An 18,297-nucleotide genomic window follows, 5' to 3' on the forward strand; every position below is an offset into this window, starting at 1 on the left:
TACTGTGACACCACCCCACACCACACGGGGTCCCCATGTCCACGTGAGGTCCTTCATGTCAACACCCGAGGACGATTTACTACACCACGTGAACACCACACCACCTGGTGTCTCAATGACCATGTGAATTCCCTCGTATCAACACCCGAGGAAGTTACTACACCATGTGAGCAACACACCTCCTGGTGTCTCAATGACCAGCCCAGGTCAGGGCCATCAACTGTAAACTATAATTATTTGTATGTTCAATTCACGCCTTCGGGCTGCAGAACTTTTTCAATAAACCGTTAATTATTATTATTACCGTTAATTATTATTATTATTATTCAGTACACACACACACACACTTTTTTTTTTTTTTTAAGAATTGTTGTAATAATTGAATGTTTTGGTTATCAAAATTAGATGTGACGAAATTAAACTGCAGAGTGTTAAAAAAATGACAATTACCTTTGTATTGCTTAGGACAGACTATGACAGAATAGTATTTTAGAAATGATAAAAACACTGTTATTATTGTGAATGTATTTATGGTCTTATACTTGCCATCAGACAGTGAGTGATGTAATGTATGTTAATACCCAATTTACACTGATATAAACTGTTTTATTTGCAGGGATATGTTAGTGCCAGCATGGGGGTTCCTGGCCGCACCCCAGGCACCATGTTTGCCCCTATTCCGGTTGAGGTCATCTCCTATGCACCAGAGATTGTTGGAAGTGAGTCCCATTTTTAGGCAAAATTTTACCATATTTTATGGCATGTAAGATGCATTTTTTCTGAATAATGGTTAATAAAATCAGCCTGTACCCTATATGTGAAGTTGCAATCTATTGTAAGCTAATGAATCCCCCAGTTGCTGTCTCCAGTAGGCTAAATTCTACTAAACCCAACTCCAGAATTAAAAATTTTATTATTTTTTTTAAATACTTATTGTAAATATAAAAGGTCGATTTAAAACTACTGTACTGATGATGATAACCTGAGACGATTAACATCCGTATGGCAGACACCCAACTCTTCAGTAACCATTTCTGAACTCTTACAAGCATTAGAATCTGCTGTATTAATGCCATACCTGCATCATTTATTTTTCATTCTACAAATACCTGATACAAATGAAGATTTACAAACAACTTTCTTTTCACATTTACATCTGTTAACATTGCTGGCAGCATTGTTGCCAAGTTAGACTTGTCAATGTAACCAGGCTTCTGGGCCAAGCTGTTGTTTTTCAACTCTTATTTTTGGGTAGATATATATTACTTTCTTCATTCATTTTTACTGATATACATGCACACACCATCCTACATACATATTGTGAAAAAATTACAAGAAATAATTTTCCTAAGGGTAAACACATAAAAGGAATATACATTTCTTTGCACAAGTTAGCTGGCTTAGTGGGGGAGCAGGACGACGGCTGGTCAGTTGGTGGTGTGGGGGAGCGTTGCTAGGGAATTGGTGGAGGTAGCTTCGCCATTGCTATAGTAAATGGGGAGTACAGTACAGATGTACAGTACTGTATATGGAAATGGCGACTATGTTAAACTTTCATTTGGTTTTTATTTCCTGGTTTGGCAATAGAGTATTTTTTGTTGTAATTTATTTATTGGTATAAATTATATTTGTTTCCCATATTTACCGGAACTGTATATTATTTATTAAAACTATGGATACGGGAGAAAAATACACAAGTTTTTTCCTAAATACACCCGTCTTATGTGCCGTAAAATACGGTATTGAAACGTAAGTAAATAAAGTATTCAAATAAAAATTAATTTTATGTAGTTTTATTGTTGTGTAGCTGAACTTCATTACTGTCTACTATAATGCTAAACTGAGCTTTTACCAACCTAAAATTGTCGACATTGTATTTTAGTACCAAATAAGACACTGCAGTACTTTTCTGTTTTGGGAAAATTTTATGGTTTTTTTATGATGTTATTAGTGTTATAATGTTATTACCACACTTCAGTCACTAAGATTTATAAGACTTTCTACATTCTTAAATATATGATGACTTAAGGCTATAAATAGAAAACAGTAACATCAAGTCAAGTCTTACTGCTCAATCCAAGAGGTAATTGACCTGGTTTTCCTCCCTCCTCCTTTAGCAGGTTTCTTGACCTTAACTGGCAGGAAAATGTGAGGGCTAAAGCATGGTATACTTGTTACTTATGAGTTGAGACAAGTAAATTGGTCCTTAGAGTTGATCTTGATGAACCTATGATCTCACTGACTGCTTAAGTAACCATACCATGGTTCTGTGGGTGAAGAGGTGTTCTGCAGTAATTCCATTGATGGCAGAAGAGTCACTGTAACTTGCTGTAAAACATAAATTGAGACTGTTATTTACCTGTGTTGAGGATGGTAGAGACGGTCTAGGGTAGCAAGTTTAATTCTCTACCAATCTTTGCTGGTCCATCACCACTTTTATTACATCTTATTATGTATTATTACGCCTTATCACATCACATCAAGCTGCCCAGCACAAGAGGAACTATCATTGGGGCATTTAGGCATGATTGAGTAACACGCTAAGTCAGAAATAACGAAAAAACACCAAAGTCAGAGACACATAGTAAGTGTAAACAAGAGCAAAGATGGTGGGAAGGAGTCAGGGCAGTGCACAGAGTGTTCTGGTGGCAAGCATTTGCACCACGCCGCCACCTGCCAAATTAAAAAAAAATTCTGTTGCTCCCAATTGTCATACCTCTGGGATATCAAAGAAAATTGTGGGGTCTTTCCCTTGTATGTAATTGTCTGTTATGCAAAGCAGCGGTTAATGGGATGCTGGTTTCGGGGTACATCTGTACTGCTTAAGTGTAGCAGAATAATGGTACTATACTGTACAGACTTACTTCAATAATCTGTAGATTATGTTGAATTGGTAAAACATTAGATCGTTGGTCATCATAAACATATAGTATTTATAAATTTGTCATTGTATCTCCCTTACAGAATTCAGAACGTCTCACAAAGCGTTTATGAAATAGATAATTGATAGGGAACCTTGGAATTTGAAATCAAGTGCTTGACAATAATTCAGATATATTTTTTCTTCAGCAAATGCCACCCAGAAGAGCAAATACAGTAGGCAGCGTCTAGTGGATCCCACGACTGACCTGCATCAAATTTCTGAAGCAACCCAGAACATGGAGGCAACACTTGAGACTCTCATCTGTAAGTACTGTACAGTATATGAAGGCTAACATGGCCTTGACTTAAATATGAAAATGTGAATGTTATTATCCCATTTATTCATTAATACTTGTTTTGCTTCATGTCGTGCCTGTAACGTTTTATTAAACATAATTTTAAGTAGAATAAAGTTTAGAATAGAAAGGTAATTATCTGATGAGCAAAACGGTTATAGAAAGGGAAAAGGAACAAGAGAAGCTATGTTTGGTTTGAGAATTTTGAGAGAAATTTTTATATCTGCTCTGTTGATTTTGAAAAAAGCTTTTGATAAGATAAAGCACAATAAACTTAGAGAGATCTTGGAAAACTAGGCATTAATGAAGGAGACATTACTGGCAACAAGAAGCTGCAGTGTTAGTAAATAAATGAACTAACTAATTGGTTCACAGTTAGACAGGGAGTACGACAAGCCTGTGTCCTGTCTCCAAGTTTGTGTAATATATGTTCAGAATTCTTTTTTTCTTTACATTACTTAAAACATATATATTAATTTTTTTACATTAAATTTACTACAGCTACAACCAGGGTCTTATTTTCTTCATTTTCTCGTGTAGAACTATCGTCCCGGACTCCCAACTGTAAACACAAACGAAAATAATGGCGTCCAATCTCTTGTTTGACCATATTATTGTTCATTTATATTGTATAAGGTGCATTCAGAAACATTATTTAAAGAATATAGTTTGTAATTTTCATTAATTGTATTGTTTTGGGGAGAAAAGAGGGTAAAAAGCCACACAAAAGATATGAAAAGGTCACACTTGGGAACGCATCTCATTATTATTGCGCGTATTTTCTAGACCGAAACGTTTCCGTCCCGTACCAGAGCGTCGCATGGCTAAGCACCCACGCCGTAGAGCGCTTAGTTGGTGTTTGGCGCAGCTATTAAATTGATTCACGATAGATAATTTCAGTGTTAGTTATTTTATATGTTTATGCAGTGTTAACATAATCCAGTGTTTTATTTTTATTCTATATGTTTAAGCAGTTCTTTTGATGTTTCGATGTTTTAGTATCATTTGTGTCTTAAAAGTTTTGATAGTGAGTCAATTTGTTGTGACAGCCTACGAGTCTCTTTATTGTGTTAGTATTTAATTTAATTACATTCTTAAAGGTTTACTTTATTTATTTTTATCCCCTTTTGATTTACTAAACTTTTTTTTTTTGGTTACGCCTAGAACCTAGATATTAAAGTTAATTAAGAGACGGCCATTTTTTATTTATTTTTTTATTATAATTATTAGTTTTGGATTTTTTTTTCTATTCCCGTGTGTGTGGGGGGGGGGTGGTACTTCCAACAGCACCCTAACCCAGGGCTTGGAGGCCGATACGGGGACCGGCAGAGTTCACAGATGTTGCACATGTGGAGGGCTACATCAAGTGCGGGAGGGGCGGCAACAGCGTCTTTCTGGCGTTGGCGCTTGTCTGCCTCGGTTTGCAGTCAGGCTAACTCAAAAGTGTTGACACCTTCTCGTGTGGTGCTCCTCCAAGCGTTACAGTATGGAGTAATCGAGTCCCAGGTGAGAGGGTCGGTTTGGCACTTTTTCAGGTTTGTCTTGAGACTATCCTTATACCTTTTACCTTTTCAGTTGCCCACCAGTGTTACATTTACTATTCATTAGGCGACTGTAAAGTAGCTGCTTTGGCAGTCTACTGTTGTCCATGCGGGTAACATGACCAGTCCAGTGTAGGTGTTCATGGATAATGGTAGCCTCGATGTTTCCACAGTTGGTGTCAGTAAGGATGCTGGCATTTGTTCTTCTGTCTTCCCAGCGAACTCGGAGGATGGAACGTAGATTACGTTGGTGAAAGTTTTCAAGTGCCTTGAGGTGCCTCCTGTATGTAACCCATTACTCCCTATATAGCAGGGCGGGGTGGACCACTTCTCGATATATGTGTAACTTTGTAGATAATTTGAGCTCCCTATAGTTGAAGACATGATTTCGGAGTCTGCCAAAGGCTTGAGATGCACATCTGATCTGATGCTGAATCTCTTCATCGATGTCCACGGTGGTGGACAGGTGGGAGCCGAGTTACCGAAAGTGGGTAACATTAGAGAGGGTAGTACTGTTAAACTGGCTGGATGGTGGAGGTGTGTCTCAACCAGGGGCAGGCTGAAAGAGAATCTGAGTCTTACGTACACTCACCTCGAGGTCGAAGTGTGCATACGCATCTGTGTAGGTGTTCAGGATCTCCTGTAGGTCGTGTTCAGTGTGAACAACAAGAGTGAGATTGTCTGCATACTGAAGTTCAGTAATGCATGCTGCCGACACCTTTGTTCCTGCCTGGAGTCGTCTTATGTTGAAAAGACCTTTCACACGGTACTCGATGTCCACCCTACCGGCTAAATTACCACTGGCACGAGTAAGGAAGGCAGCCAAGAAAATGGAAAAGAGAGTTGGTGCCAGTACACACCCTTGTTTAACCCACATTTGGATGGGGAAGAACTCAGACTGGGTGCCAGTGTGCAGGACACTGCCATTCATGGCATCGTGGAGTTGCCTCATTGGCGATGAATTTTTTGGGGCAGCCAAAATGACTGAGGGTCCACCAGAGGGCTTCCCTGTTGATCGAGTCGAAGGCCTTGGTCAGGTCAATGAAAGCAATGTACAGGTCACGACGCTGTTCTCTGCACACACACACACACACACACTCGCTAACTAGTGAATGCTTTGAATTCACACTCGAGTTCAGGGTTCATACCTCAGGGGGAGAGGAGATTGGCAATGTTAAATGGTAAAGTCAGGAGTGCAGCCAACTGTACTTCAGCTGCAAAGTGTTGGGGATTGGGGTGAAACATGGTGCACCTGTACACCCATGGTGTTTGTTTTAAGTGGGCACAGCTTTTCCTGCAAGAATATCTTTGTTCAAAAAACAGCAGTGTGACCCCCAAGTGTGTAAGAACTCCAACAGATATGACATGAATTGCAGAAAAAGATGTTAAGGAAATTATTGTTGATGGACACAATCTCTCTGTCAGTTTTACAAAGTGTAAGGATCAAACATTAGATTGATTTGTAGAAACACTTGGGACATTGAAAATGAAAAATATGAGTGGAACACTAGTGAGTTGTCTCTGTAGTTTTTTTTAGATGTATGCAGGTAGTAGGGGGTATGGTGAATGGGGTTATACAGTAACACTTTTCCTTATTTTCCATAACGACATTAGTTTGCAAATGCTGCTTTTTTTAACAGTGATTCTTCAGGAATGTGTGTGTGTTATTAATTGTGAGGGACAACTTTATAGTTTAATTTCCATAAAAATTTTTTTACAAGTACAGTATATCTATATTGAAGCAGTTTACCTGTTATATTAATTACTGTCGGTGTCAGTGTAGATTATAGGAGATCTGTGCTTGTGTTTATGTCAGACATATTTTTGTGTACTGATACAAAATCTGTCTTAATTTCTTCTCATTTTCATCTATATTGATACCATTCAAACTTTTTTCCTTTTGTCATAACTCCTAGATGATTTAGTATTAACTATTTGTTTTTTGTTTTGTTTTCATAATAATTTAATTTGCCTTAAAAATTTTTGAAGTAGATGAGGGATTGTTACAGGAGTTAAATGTACAGGTTAGTTTGTACCACATCAAGGGTCTTTTGGTACCACTAATGCTCAGTACTGGTACCACATATTGAGTGCCATTCATCTAATATATAAAAAATATGAACAATATGATCTCCAAAAATGGATATGGATTTGATCTTTCAGCATACTGCTCAATATGTAAAATTTTAAACTACAGTACAGGTATTTTGTCTTTACTCTATTTTAAGCAGAAAAACTGATGCGGTCTTATAAATGGGTTAAATATTCATGTGTATACCTATGATTTACCTTTTTCTCTCTGGGAATAGTCCACCCGGGCACAGGTCACCGACTCACAATGGGGCCTCGGGGGGGTAAAAAATAAGAGTAAAAAGAAGTTAAAAATAGAAAAGATAAAGATTATATTATCTACACCGCGAAGATGCCAGAAAACCATCTTTTTGAAGTGAGACAGATTGTATGAGTATGGAAACACAGAAGAAGGCAGAGTATTCCATAGTTAGGCTGTGTGAGCAGAGAAGGATTTATTATAACGGGTCATTCTAGTGTGACCGACATCAACAGAGAAACTGTGGGTGCCGCGGGCAAGACGGGTGTTACGAGCTCACGACCTTGCCAAATCCACTTAATATCGCCCGTTAAAGTACCTGTAAGAGAGAGAGTGAAGCAACATTGTGGCAAAGAGAAGGTGAAGAAAGATTATCAATTAAAGGAGTAGTTAATGAGACGAAATGCCTTTGATTCCACCCCATCTAACAGTTGGACAGAGGAGGAGCCACCCCAGATATGAGAGCAGTACTCCAAGTTAGGACAAAAGAATCCCTTGTATACTTGAATCAACTGCTCAGGAGTGAAGTAGCTACGGCATCTGTACAGCATTCCCAGCTTTCGGGAGGCAGCTTTAGCAATGTTGTGTATGTGTGGCTCCCATGGCATATTAGAGGAAATGGTGAGGTTAGCATATCTATTTTAGAATGTGGCAGAATGGTAGCATCCTGAAATGTGATTGGTGGGAGATCATCTAATTTGGATGGTGTAATTGGTAAATACAGGGTACTGAGTTTTATTACTATTGAATTAACCAAGTTTCTACCTCCCCATTCAGAGATGCTGCACAGATCTGCATTGATAGATGTAATGATATCGGCTCTTGAAACAAATCTAGTTTGAGAATTAGGGGGAAGGGGAAAATGTGAAGAAGAGTGAAGAGTAGAATCATCAGCGTAAGAATGGACAGAATTAGTCGTCGTGTGAAGTAAATCATTGATAAAAAGAAGGAAGGGATTGGGTGAAAGAACAGAACCCTGTGGGACACCACTATTGGTAGAGAAAGAGCGAGAAATCGATCCGTCGACAACGACTGCCATGGATCAGTTCTCAGGGAAGCTAGAAATTAGAGAACAAAGTGGGGGAGAGAAACCATAAGAGGGAAGTTTAGAAAGCAAAGACTTGTGCCATACCCTGTCAAATGCTTTGGAGATGTCGAGGGCCACGACGAAAGTCTCCCCATATTCCCTAAGAGGGGATGACCAAAGAAAAATATAAATATACCAGTTGCACATGATCAAAGAAGTATCTGTGCATCTGACACCACAGACAATGGATATGGCAAAATGGCGTAGTAAGTACTGTATTGTTATTATATGCACATTCAGAAGAAAATGGATAAATCTTGCGAATAATGTATAGTGTGGTTTATGGTGGTTGTTACGTTACAGCAGTGTTGTAGGGCAGGAGGGGCACACTCCGAATGTCAAGGACAGGTCTTCTTGTCCTAACATGTTACTGAAATTTTGGCAAATTACTTCTTTGATAACAATTTTCAGTCTTATGATATGCCATTTTCAAATAATACAATTTATTGATTTTTTATTTTATCTGATTTTATTCCTATTATTTTTTCTATTTTTAATATATTTAAGTGCAAAGCCGGCTGTCAGTTCATGTCTTCAACTTCTGTAAACATAATCAGACACATGTTCACTGGCTCAGTGTCTTGAACATTAGTGTGTGAGGTTTGCTTTTTGACAGATGTGGGCCTAGTGGCTTAATACAGATCTTTTATATTATACACCATAAACTATTACCAGTAAAGTTATCAGCTTAGGCTAAAAATTTCCATATTTGTTTTGACAATTTCTTTTAGGCCAAGAACAAAAGAAGAGGCACCGTTTGTGAAACTTGCCCAGGGCACAACAATACCTGGCTGTGGCTCTCCATTGCAACGTAGATGTATTGATAGTTTAGGAAATCATCAAACTCAATGTGCAGAGATACTTTTTTGATCGTGTGTACATTTTTTTAATGAAAGTCACAGAGTTGTTTATGGTTACTGTTTGTAAACTGACTCCTTCATACTGTACATGTATATCACACCTTCCTTCCCCATATTCCTCTGTACAGAATGCAGTAGTCACCTTCCTTAAACTGACTCCCTCATACATGTATATCACACCTTCCTTCCCCATATTCCTCTGTACAGAATGCAGTAGTCACCTTCCTTGAACTAGAACTTTGCATTGCTTACATTTTCATCAGTCTTTAAAACTTAAATTTAAAAATATATTTACAGTAACTTAAAGGGGTTCTTGGGAGGAGGATCTCTCTTCTTTCACTTTACTGTATCCCCCCTCTCAGTTTCTTGTATTGATTAGGGCAGAAAGCTATTACATGGGATAAATTATACCTTAATAATTAAATGGGTGTGTTTCTCTTCAGCCTACGTTGATGATGTCCTAAGTGGAAAAGTACCAGCTGATAATTACATTGGCCGCGAGTTGACCAGGATGGTAAACCAGGTTCCCAAGATGTCTGCCCATGACTTTGAAGAAATGCTGAACACCAACATGAAGGTACTTAATAATATTTCTTGTGTGATTGAGTTGTTATTCGATGTTTGCAAAGTAACAAGAATTTTAACAGTATAATTGACCAGGATATGAGTGAATTACAGTTGATCGTAATTACATACAGTGGTCCCTCGGTTAATGAGCACAATCCGTTCTAGAAGTTTGCTCGTTAACCAAAACCATTGTTTCAATGGGTTTTTGGGTAATTGGTTCCAGCTCACCGAAAATTGCCTAAATTCAACAAAAAAGGTAGAAAAGTACACTTACTTTGAGGTGTGTATGTAGAAGGCTCCTGGATGATGATGATGATGGGAATTAGAATGGGGGTGGAGGAGAAGGGAGAAGAGAAGGCATTGGGGTGGAAGAGAAGTCACCCCATGGCACCGTTTCACCCATAAAATTTTAGTTCTCTTGGTGTAATTCAAGATTATTTTCTTTAAATCAACACTGCACTGCAGTATATATTGTCAATATGTAAAATAAATTTCAAAATGACCAATAAAGTGCTTGCAAACACAGATAAAAGCATTTAGTTGAAGAGAGTCTCAAGCAAGATGTTACCTCCACTGAAAAGACACAAAGACTGACGCCTGTATGGTGTGTTGTGAGGCTGGATGGCGTGCCACAAACTAGTGACCCTACCTTCAATTATGTTAAAAAATTGTTAAAATGACTAAAAAATTTAATATAAAATTTTTAAAATTATTGAATAGTATAAACTTCTTGATATTTGCTAAAGTGGTAAGGAATTTAAGCCCTAGAACCGATTACTGTATTGGCGGACTAATACTACAGCTGGTGAACCGCCAAATGCAAGCGAAAACATGTTCATGTCGGCTCGTAAGAAACTCGTTAACCGAAGTTAAGAATCTTATGGAAGGTAACTCGTTAACCGAAATCTCGTTAACCGGGGGACCACTGTATAGGGGAAATACCCCGCCAGTTTCATTGAAACCCCAGATATCCAACGATCGGGAGAAGAGGGGCAGAGCTGTTTTGAATTCGGTGGGCGTAAGCGTGGGGCGAATTCTTTCTACAAGGGGGCGCTTCGTGCTGCCTCTTTTTCATTCCTGCCACCTTTGCTTTTGTTTACACTTGCCATGTGTCTCTGACTTTGTGTTTTTGCGTTATTTCCAACTTAGTGTGTTATGCAATCATGCCAAAGTGCTCCAGTGATGGTTCCTCTTAGGGGCAGCTGATGTGATGTGATAATGTGTAATAAGAGTGGTGATGGCCCATCCTCAACTCAGGTAAATGAGTCTGAATTTATGCTTTACATTGCTTATTTACCTGCCAAGCTAATTATGCTTGCTTTATACAGTATTATCTGCTCTATTTTCCTGCTTGCCAGTGTGCACGACAGAGATAGGGTAGATGAGAGTTTTTGGAGGTTGGCCAGTTCCTCATCCCCTGAATTTGTTATGTTGTTAAGGGAATAATTGCTTCGATAACCATTGATTCACTAACCAATGTCTTTTCCCAGTCTCTATATGCATCGGTTATCGGGGTACACCTGTATGACCAATAAATTTAGGGTAAGGCCAAGAAATTCTCCCTTAGGGAATTGGGGTAAATTTTTTAGTTAAAAAAAATCACGATATAGAACAAAAAATTTCACCGAAATTATCAAATTTATTTTGTGTTGATATCTTGCTGGTTGCCACAATACGGTGGAGAATGTTGCGCATACCCACGCCAATGATGCTCAGTTTGATTTCCAACCCCGGTTTGTTTGGTTTAGCGTCTGTGTTCAGGACTGTGTTACTGTTTACCCTTATTCAAGATAAGTGGAAAGAGGCCATCAGGTTCAAGTGAAAGCAGTGGTGCTAAAAGATCCCGTAAAGGAATTATGTTCGACATTAAACTTGATATTTTAAGGAAGTAACTCCCAGTACTTCTGATTGCACCACCACTCAATATTGTTTCTGTTGAGTTTAATTCAAGTGCTGTGTGCATGTATTATCATGATACATCATGAAATAATCAATGTATGTTTTCATAAATTTTTATTTTCATTCATGTGTGTACTTGTATTATGTATTTTTGCCAAAAGTATGTCCATGGGAAAGCATCTCTAATTATATAGTGGGAGTCAATGGGGAAATTGGTCCATCGTTACGGTAATCCACGATATGGAAACATTTTCAAGTACACATTCCTTCCTTAACCTGGGGGTTGCCTGCATTTGGGATGGAAAGAACATGAGCTTGAAGGTAAAGGAACTATAGGTGTATAATACTGCCTGCCTTAACTTAGGCCAGTGAAATATGGACAAAGGTGAATTACTTGAGGGTTGCATCTAGGGTTACCAGAAAATTGTATAGGGTGTTCAGAATGGTATAGAAGGCTGTAGGCGTAAATAGTGGATTGGTGGAATGTATTTATCTGAGAGGGGTTCACTGTCATGATATGTAGCTGCATGTGAGGATGTAGGAGAGAATAGTAAATTGTGCTTACACAGGCAATGTAGACACTGTACATTAAGGGCAGGACAGGGAGAGAGATAAGGAGACTAGAATTGATAAATGAGATACAGTGGAGTCTTTATAATTCACAAATTACAATTTTGCGTTCTTAACCTGATAGCTGGTAGAGTGATTCGCAGTTCAACCCCTCGGTGCTCTCAAAAACACGTATACGGCCACTCCTCGACTTAGGACCACCCAGACATACGACCGCCTCAGTCGTACCAAACTTTTGTCAAATTACGTATTTTCAAGTCCCGGCGTTAATGATTGCGCTGTGTACTGATAAAATTTTCATTTGTAATTCACTTTAAAATGGCTGGTAAGCTTAAAAGTGAGAGTTTTGTGGTGCTGAGAAGAAAAAGAGACACCCATTTTAGATTTTCTATGTATTATTTAAGCATTTTCAACTTATATGACCAATTCGACTTACGACCTAGATTTGGGTCCCTAACCCCATCGTAAGTCGAGGAGCAGCTGTATTGATTTTCCCCGAGCATCATTTTAACTCTAGTGGATTAAAAGACAGAATGTGGAAACCAAATATGAGTCCAGTACAGGAGAGGTCCCCGACTTACAAACGGCCGCCGATATGAACTTGGGTTAAACTTGAAATTGACATACAGTATAGTCTCGGTTTACACGGTCAATTAAACCCGTGGAGGTCCGCATAAAACGAGAAACACGTAAACGAAATAACAGAACATATGGGATTAATTGAAATAGAGACTGGGGCAAACCCCAGACTACCCTTTTTCCGACACAATACGTACGTTGTAGTAAAAATAACTTCTTAATTTTATGATGGTATGCACACACAATTAATATTTAAGAGAAATATCAATAATATTAGGTTTTTTAACACTTAATAAAATAACAATAATATTAATAAACGGTTTATTAATAGAGTTGCAGCCGGTGGCTGAAAATATACAGACTTACATTTGATTTAGACATAATGATATAATATGCGTTGAATACATTTACAGGGCTGTACAGTACATAAATCAGGAGTTGTTTATTATTTTAACAATAGATGGGATGGTTAGCTGAAGAGATGGCTGGGCACACGGGGATGGGGGGTTGGTTCCGAAGCAGAGGGCAGATTATTGGCCCTCACCTGTATCACTATCCACCACAGAGGCTTGCAGGGCCTCTGTCAAACCCCTCAAAGTCCATATCCTCACTATCACTGACTTGGGCTGGCTGTGGTGGGTGGCGGTGAAGAACTCGGTAATGTTTTGTTGACTGGGCGACCTAGCGCGCACCCTGGCCGCTCCGCTTCCCGTGTAAATGATGGAATGTACCGCGTAACTAATAATTCCCGATCTGGCCAGGTGCCACGTAAATCGAGACTACGGTATACTGTATTTTATTTACCTGATGACTTATTTTTTACTTTCATTTACTGTATTTTGTCATTCTATTTCTTCTTTTGTCTTAAATTAAGTAATTTTAGGTGCACATAAGGACTTAGGCTATGGTATCGTGGGATTATATACATTGTATTGTAAGTACGGTATGCATATGGCGTGTGTTCCGACTTAAGATCGTCCTCAGGAACGGAACCAGTTCGTAACCCGGGGACCCCCTGTACTTCCCTTAGTTTGGCCGCCAGTCTCTCATCGGGAAGAAAAAGGGTTCTCACCCCTATTGCCTACCCGAACACATGACTATTTGACATTTTCACTAAAAGTAAATTTTGTTGAAACTTTCAACATCACTCAATAGATCTTGAATGTTTCAGCTATAAGTAGGTACAGTATTATATATGGGATTTTTTGAAGTTTCTGAAATGGAGGCTAGAGAAAACGTACGTCTCAGTGAAGGGACCCAAGAAACTGGCGAGTGTTAACATCCTATACTTGACCCAGCGAGATATAAAAATTTTCACGCGCTACATTTACAACACTCTGAATTCCAGAATGTATGTCATACTCCTCCTCTTATCATTCGAGAATGTGTATCGTAGTTATCAGGTTAAATTCGTGTGTATTTCTATTTTAAATTTCGCAGTCAAATATTCAGAATTCAGGTCTGGTGCAATGTTTTTTACGTAAGACACCATAAAAGTTGTGGAAATATCATTTCATTGCTCTGTTTTGCTTAGGAAAGAAAGAAAATATGAAAGTTAGTACAGTAAGTAAATTGTTTGTGGGATGTAGGGTGGTTGGCTAGTGGACTGAGGCACCCCCCGCCCCATTCCCGAGCCAAGCGCACACCTCCGACCTCATTAATACAACATTATGAATTTCACCATAATTCCTATATTATTTATCGTTAGGTACATTTGGTACCAGGGTAATGAAACTTTATTGTAAAGTAATGAATTTTCACAAAATAATCCCATATTTAAAAGAATTTACCAAATATTATGAAACCTGTACCTTTATACACATACATTATTATTATTATTATTACATATACATTATTATTATTATTATTATATTATTATTATTATTACATACATACATATTATTATTATTATTATTATTATTATTATTATTATTACATACATATATAATATTATTATTATTATTATATTATTACATATTATTATTACATTATTATTGTTGACATTATTATTATTACACATACATATATATTACATACACATTATTATTATATTATTATTATTATTATTATTATTATGCCATTATTATTATTACACATATTACATACATACATACATATTGTTGGCCATTATTACACATTATTACATACACATTACACATACATACATACATACATTACATTATTATTACATTATTATTACACACACATTACATTACATTATTACATACATTACATATATACATACATATATTATTATTATTGTTGTTATTATTATTACACAGATACATGACTCGCATCATATTGATGTTTCAAATTTAATTAACAAAAATTTATGTATCTATAAATAAACTTTTAAAAATGAATACTTTATGTTTTACATACTCCTGTGCATACCATACCATGCATTTGGCTACTTTGGGCTTGCTATGATGACGCAAGAGATCTGCCCTGGCAACTGTACCGACACTCACAGCGGGTGGTGCGTTGGTGCATCGTTTCCATTGTTTACTGGTAGTTACTGGTAAATTTTTTTCAACCTAACGAAACTATTACCCGTATAGAGGTCGACCCCCAACTTTTTGCCCAAAAATTTGGTCTTAAGAACTCGTGCTATACACAGGTATATACGGTATATATATATATATATTTATATTTGTGATGCCATATGGCAGCAGGGTCTACCATTAGACAACATATAGTGCTTCCAATATCTTCTCAGGCAGTATTACCTCCCTGTTTGATAGCTGCCTACATCTACATATATTGAGTCAATATTTGGCCCCGACTGCACATACCACATTATCAGTTATCACTTTCAATCGACATGAATAGTATTTCAGGCAGTTTGTTTGCCAGTCTTTCTTATGTTCATGCAGAAAATGAATTCATCAATGGCAATGACAGGTGTAGAATTGATTATAGGAGCCAGCAATAATCTTTGTGTGTGGCACAGGTAACTGCTGGGACATATCTTCTTTCTACTAATTTTTTCTCAGTTCATTATTTTGTGGACATTTTTAGTATTTACTGCCTTCTTTTTCAGTATTATCATTTTAATTATTTTCTTCCTGTTGCAGGATCTTCTAATGGTCATCTACTTGTCTCAGCTGACTAAGGTCAATGTGAGTCTGAATGAGAAGCTGACAATGCTGGTAGCAACACAGTAGATCTTGGATTTTATATTAAAGAAACAAGGAAACCAAAATGAAAGATTACTTCTCCATGATCTGAAGTTAATTTTGTTTAGAAAATAAAACCCCTAATGCCAATACTCAGCATTTTTTTAATTATCCTAGTGGTGTAAATATACATTGAATTCAAAACTTGCCTGATTTCTCTGAAGTCAGGCAATGGATGAAGTCACTGGATTTACTGTTACTATTAGTGTTTACTGATATAATAATGCTTTATAGTGATTAATCATGGCACTGTAGCCAGGTTAGACTGCAACACACCAGGCTGGTCCAAGCTGTGAGGTGTTATGGTTGTTTTTCAACTCATTTTTGGGTAGGTTATACAACTTTCTTCATCTATTTTCACTCATTTACATGCACACACCATCCTAAATACAGGGCAAATCTGTACTCAGTTGTACTAAGTTAATTACCCGGTACTAAAAAATTTAGTCTAGAGCAAACTATGAGATGTTTGTACTTAAAGAATTGTACAAGAATTCCAGCAATGTAAATTATATTATGCCAAGTCAATTCAGTGACATTTTATAAGTGGAAAACTTAAACTCCTTCTATTTGATAACTATGCACTTTGTAATCTCCCCTCCCTGACAACTGTCAACACCTCACCTCCCCCTTCCCCTTCCTCCCAGCTGGGGTGAAGGTACTGTAGCTTTAGGAGCGGGTTCAGATACATTCAGGAGCCGGTGCATGCCCAGTACTTGCCAACAGTGCGTAACAGACGTGACCGATCGCCCAAGCGGCTAACGAGCCAATCAGTGGTGAAGAGTATAAAAGTGAAAAGTCAGGCTTAAAGTTTTTATCTTGTAAAATATCGCTGGCTACACTTAGCAGAATATAACTTGCATTGCTGGAATTTTTTTAAGATGATGATTAATTTGACTATAAACATCACATAGTTTGCTTTAGACATAACATTTTTAGTAATTAACTTAATACATTTGAGTACAACATGTGTACAGTAAAGTAATATGGTGCTGAAAATTATGGCTATTTCACTTTTAATTTACATTTAATATTTGTTTAATTTAAGTTTCTAGCAGTCCAAGGTGCTTTAGAGACACAGGAGGTGTATAATTAGTGGGTCAGAGGTGGATTGTTGAATTATTATTACCTGACCTCAGTTCGTCCAGCAAAATGGGTAATCCGGCAAGGCTTTAGAACCAAGAGTGCCGGAAAATCGGTGGTGTACCTGTGCTCTGCTATACCTCACATATTCATGAAAAGTAAGTAAATTCTTGTGCTTAAACTGCAAGGAAGACTGGTGTGAGAATGGTGACTAAGGTGGTGTACTGTACAGATGAAACTGGCTTGATCACAAGGTTATGTTTCTGCTAACCTCATATCACAGCTGATCTCACTGAAGATAGTTATGTAGTAAATATAGTTAGCTTGCTTATTAATTTAAAAAAAAATTAATTTTCTATTTGTATTGGTATTGGCAAAGTATCGGCCATTTCAAAATATCGGAGTATAGGTTTGAAAATGAATATCGGTATCAGCAAAAATTTGGTCATCGGTACAACCCAAGTTAAGGACAAGGACTAAAATCAGTAAGGACACACACTGTAACGTCATAAACTTTAGCTCCGCCTCATTCAATGACATCACACTACCTCTGGTGATCAGATGTTTTTTTTTTTTTAATACTTGTAAGGTTCAGGCTTTTCTGTGGCCAGGTATAACAAAATGATGCCTTACGTTCTCATAGTCCTCCCCAAAAATAAATAGTATAGAAGCCAAGACAACCTCGGTGTTGACACCTGAAATCCACATACGGATTTACTTAACTTTAATTTTTTCAACATTATTAAATATGTTCAGAGTTCATTTTGGCCACATATAGCAAGATGAATGTCTCACCTTCCTGTATATACCTGGATATTGACAAATATTTCAGAATTAGGGAAATACAAAAGAAATATGAACTCTCTTCAAATAAGTTCTTGACTAGCCTTATGTGGTATTTATTTTATCAGAGTGCTTGCGGACCTTTATCAAAAGTTTTCTTATTTCTGGGATATCTGTAATACCTGACGTGCTCCCTGCTTGAGATTTGAGCTTTGGTGGTGCACCCGTATACAGGTATTTCACAAATAACCATAATTGTCGATACACTGGTCCCGGGACCAGACGAAGGCACACGCGGAGGTCACCAGATATTGCGTGTTTACAACAGTAATGTTATGAGCTGTGCATTGTGAGTAAAACAAGTGCTTGGTGAACTATCCTTACTAGTATTTTATCCTTGGTTAAAGATACCCAGTTCTGATTCACTTTAATGATGAATTTAATGTATGTAAAGATATAACTGTTTAAAATAATAAACTTTCAAGATATAGTTGGAAAAAAAATTCAAAATACAGTAAACCTGTGATAATTCGGCCTTGCCGAGTCATCGCAAATTCCGACTTATCGAGGCACCCCCCACCCTCCCCCCTCTACAAAAATAC

General features: G+C 37.6%; 1 protein-coding gene across 1 annotated transcript in view; it reads left to right on the forward strand.

The window, feature by feature from the left end:
• The window catches only part of LOC121860150 (eukaryotic translation initiation factor 3 subunit F-1-like), a 30,170-nt gene extending 14,245 nt beyond the window's left edge, over window positions 1-15,925 (forward strand). The window contains exons 4-7 of the mRNA XM_042357208.1: window positions 617-719; window positions 3,070-3,186; window positions 9,479-9,612; window positions 15,728-15,925. Coding sequence (XP_042213142.1) covers window positions 617-719; window positions 3,070-3,186; window positions 9,479-9,612; window positions 15,728-15,817 — 444 coding nt within the window. The 3' untranslated portion in view covers window positions 15,818-15,925. The remainder of the gene's footprint in view (window positions 1-616; window positions 720-3,069; window positions 3,187-9,478; window positions 9,613-15,727) is intronic.
• Window positions 15,926-18,297: the final 2,372 nt, after the last annotated feature.

Source organism: Homarus americanus, unplaced genomic scaffold, assembly GCF_018991925.1.
Source record: "Homarus americanus isolate GMGI-L3 unplaced genomic scaffold, GMGI_Hamer_2.0 scaffold5831, whole genome shotgun sequence".
Lineage (NCBI taxonomy): Eukaryota > Metazoa > Arthropoda > Malacostraca > Decapoda > Nephropidae > Homarus > Homarus americanus.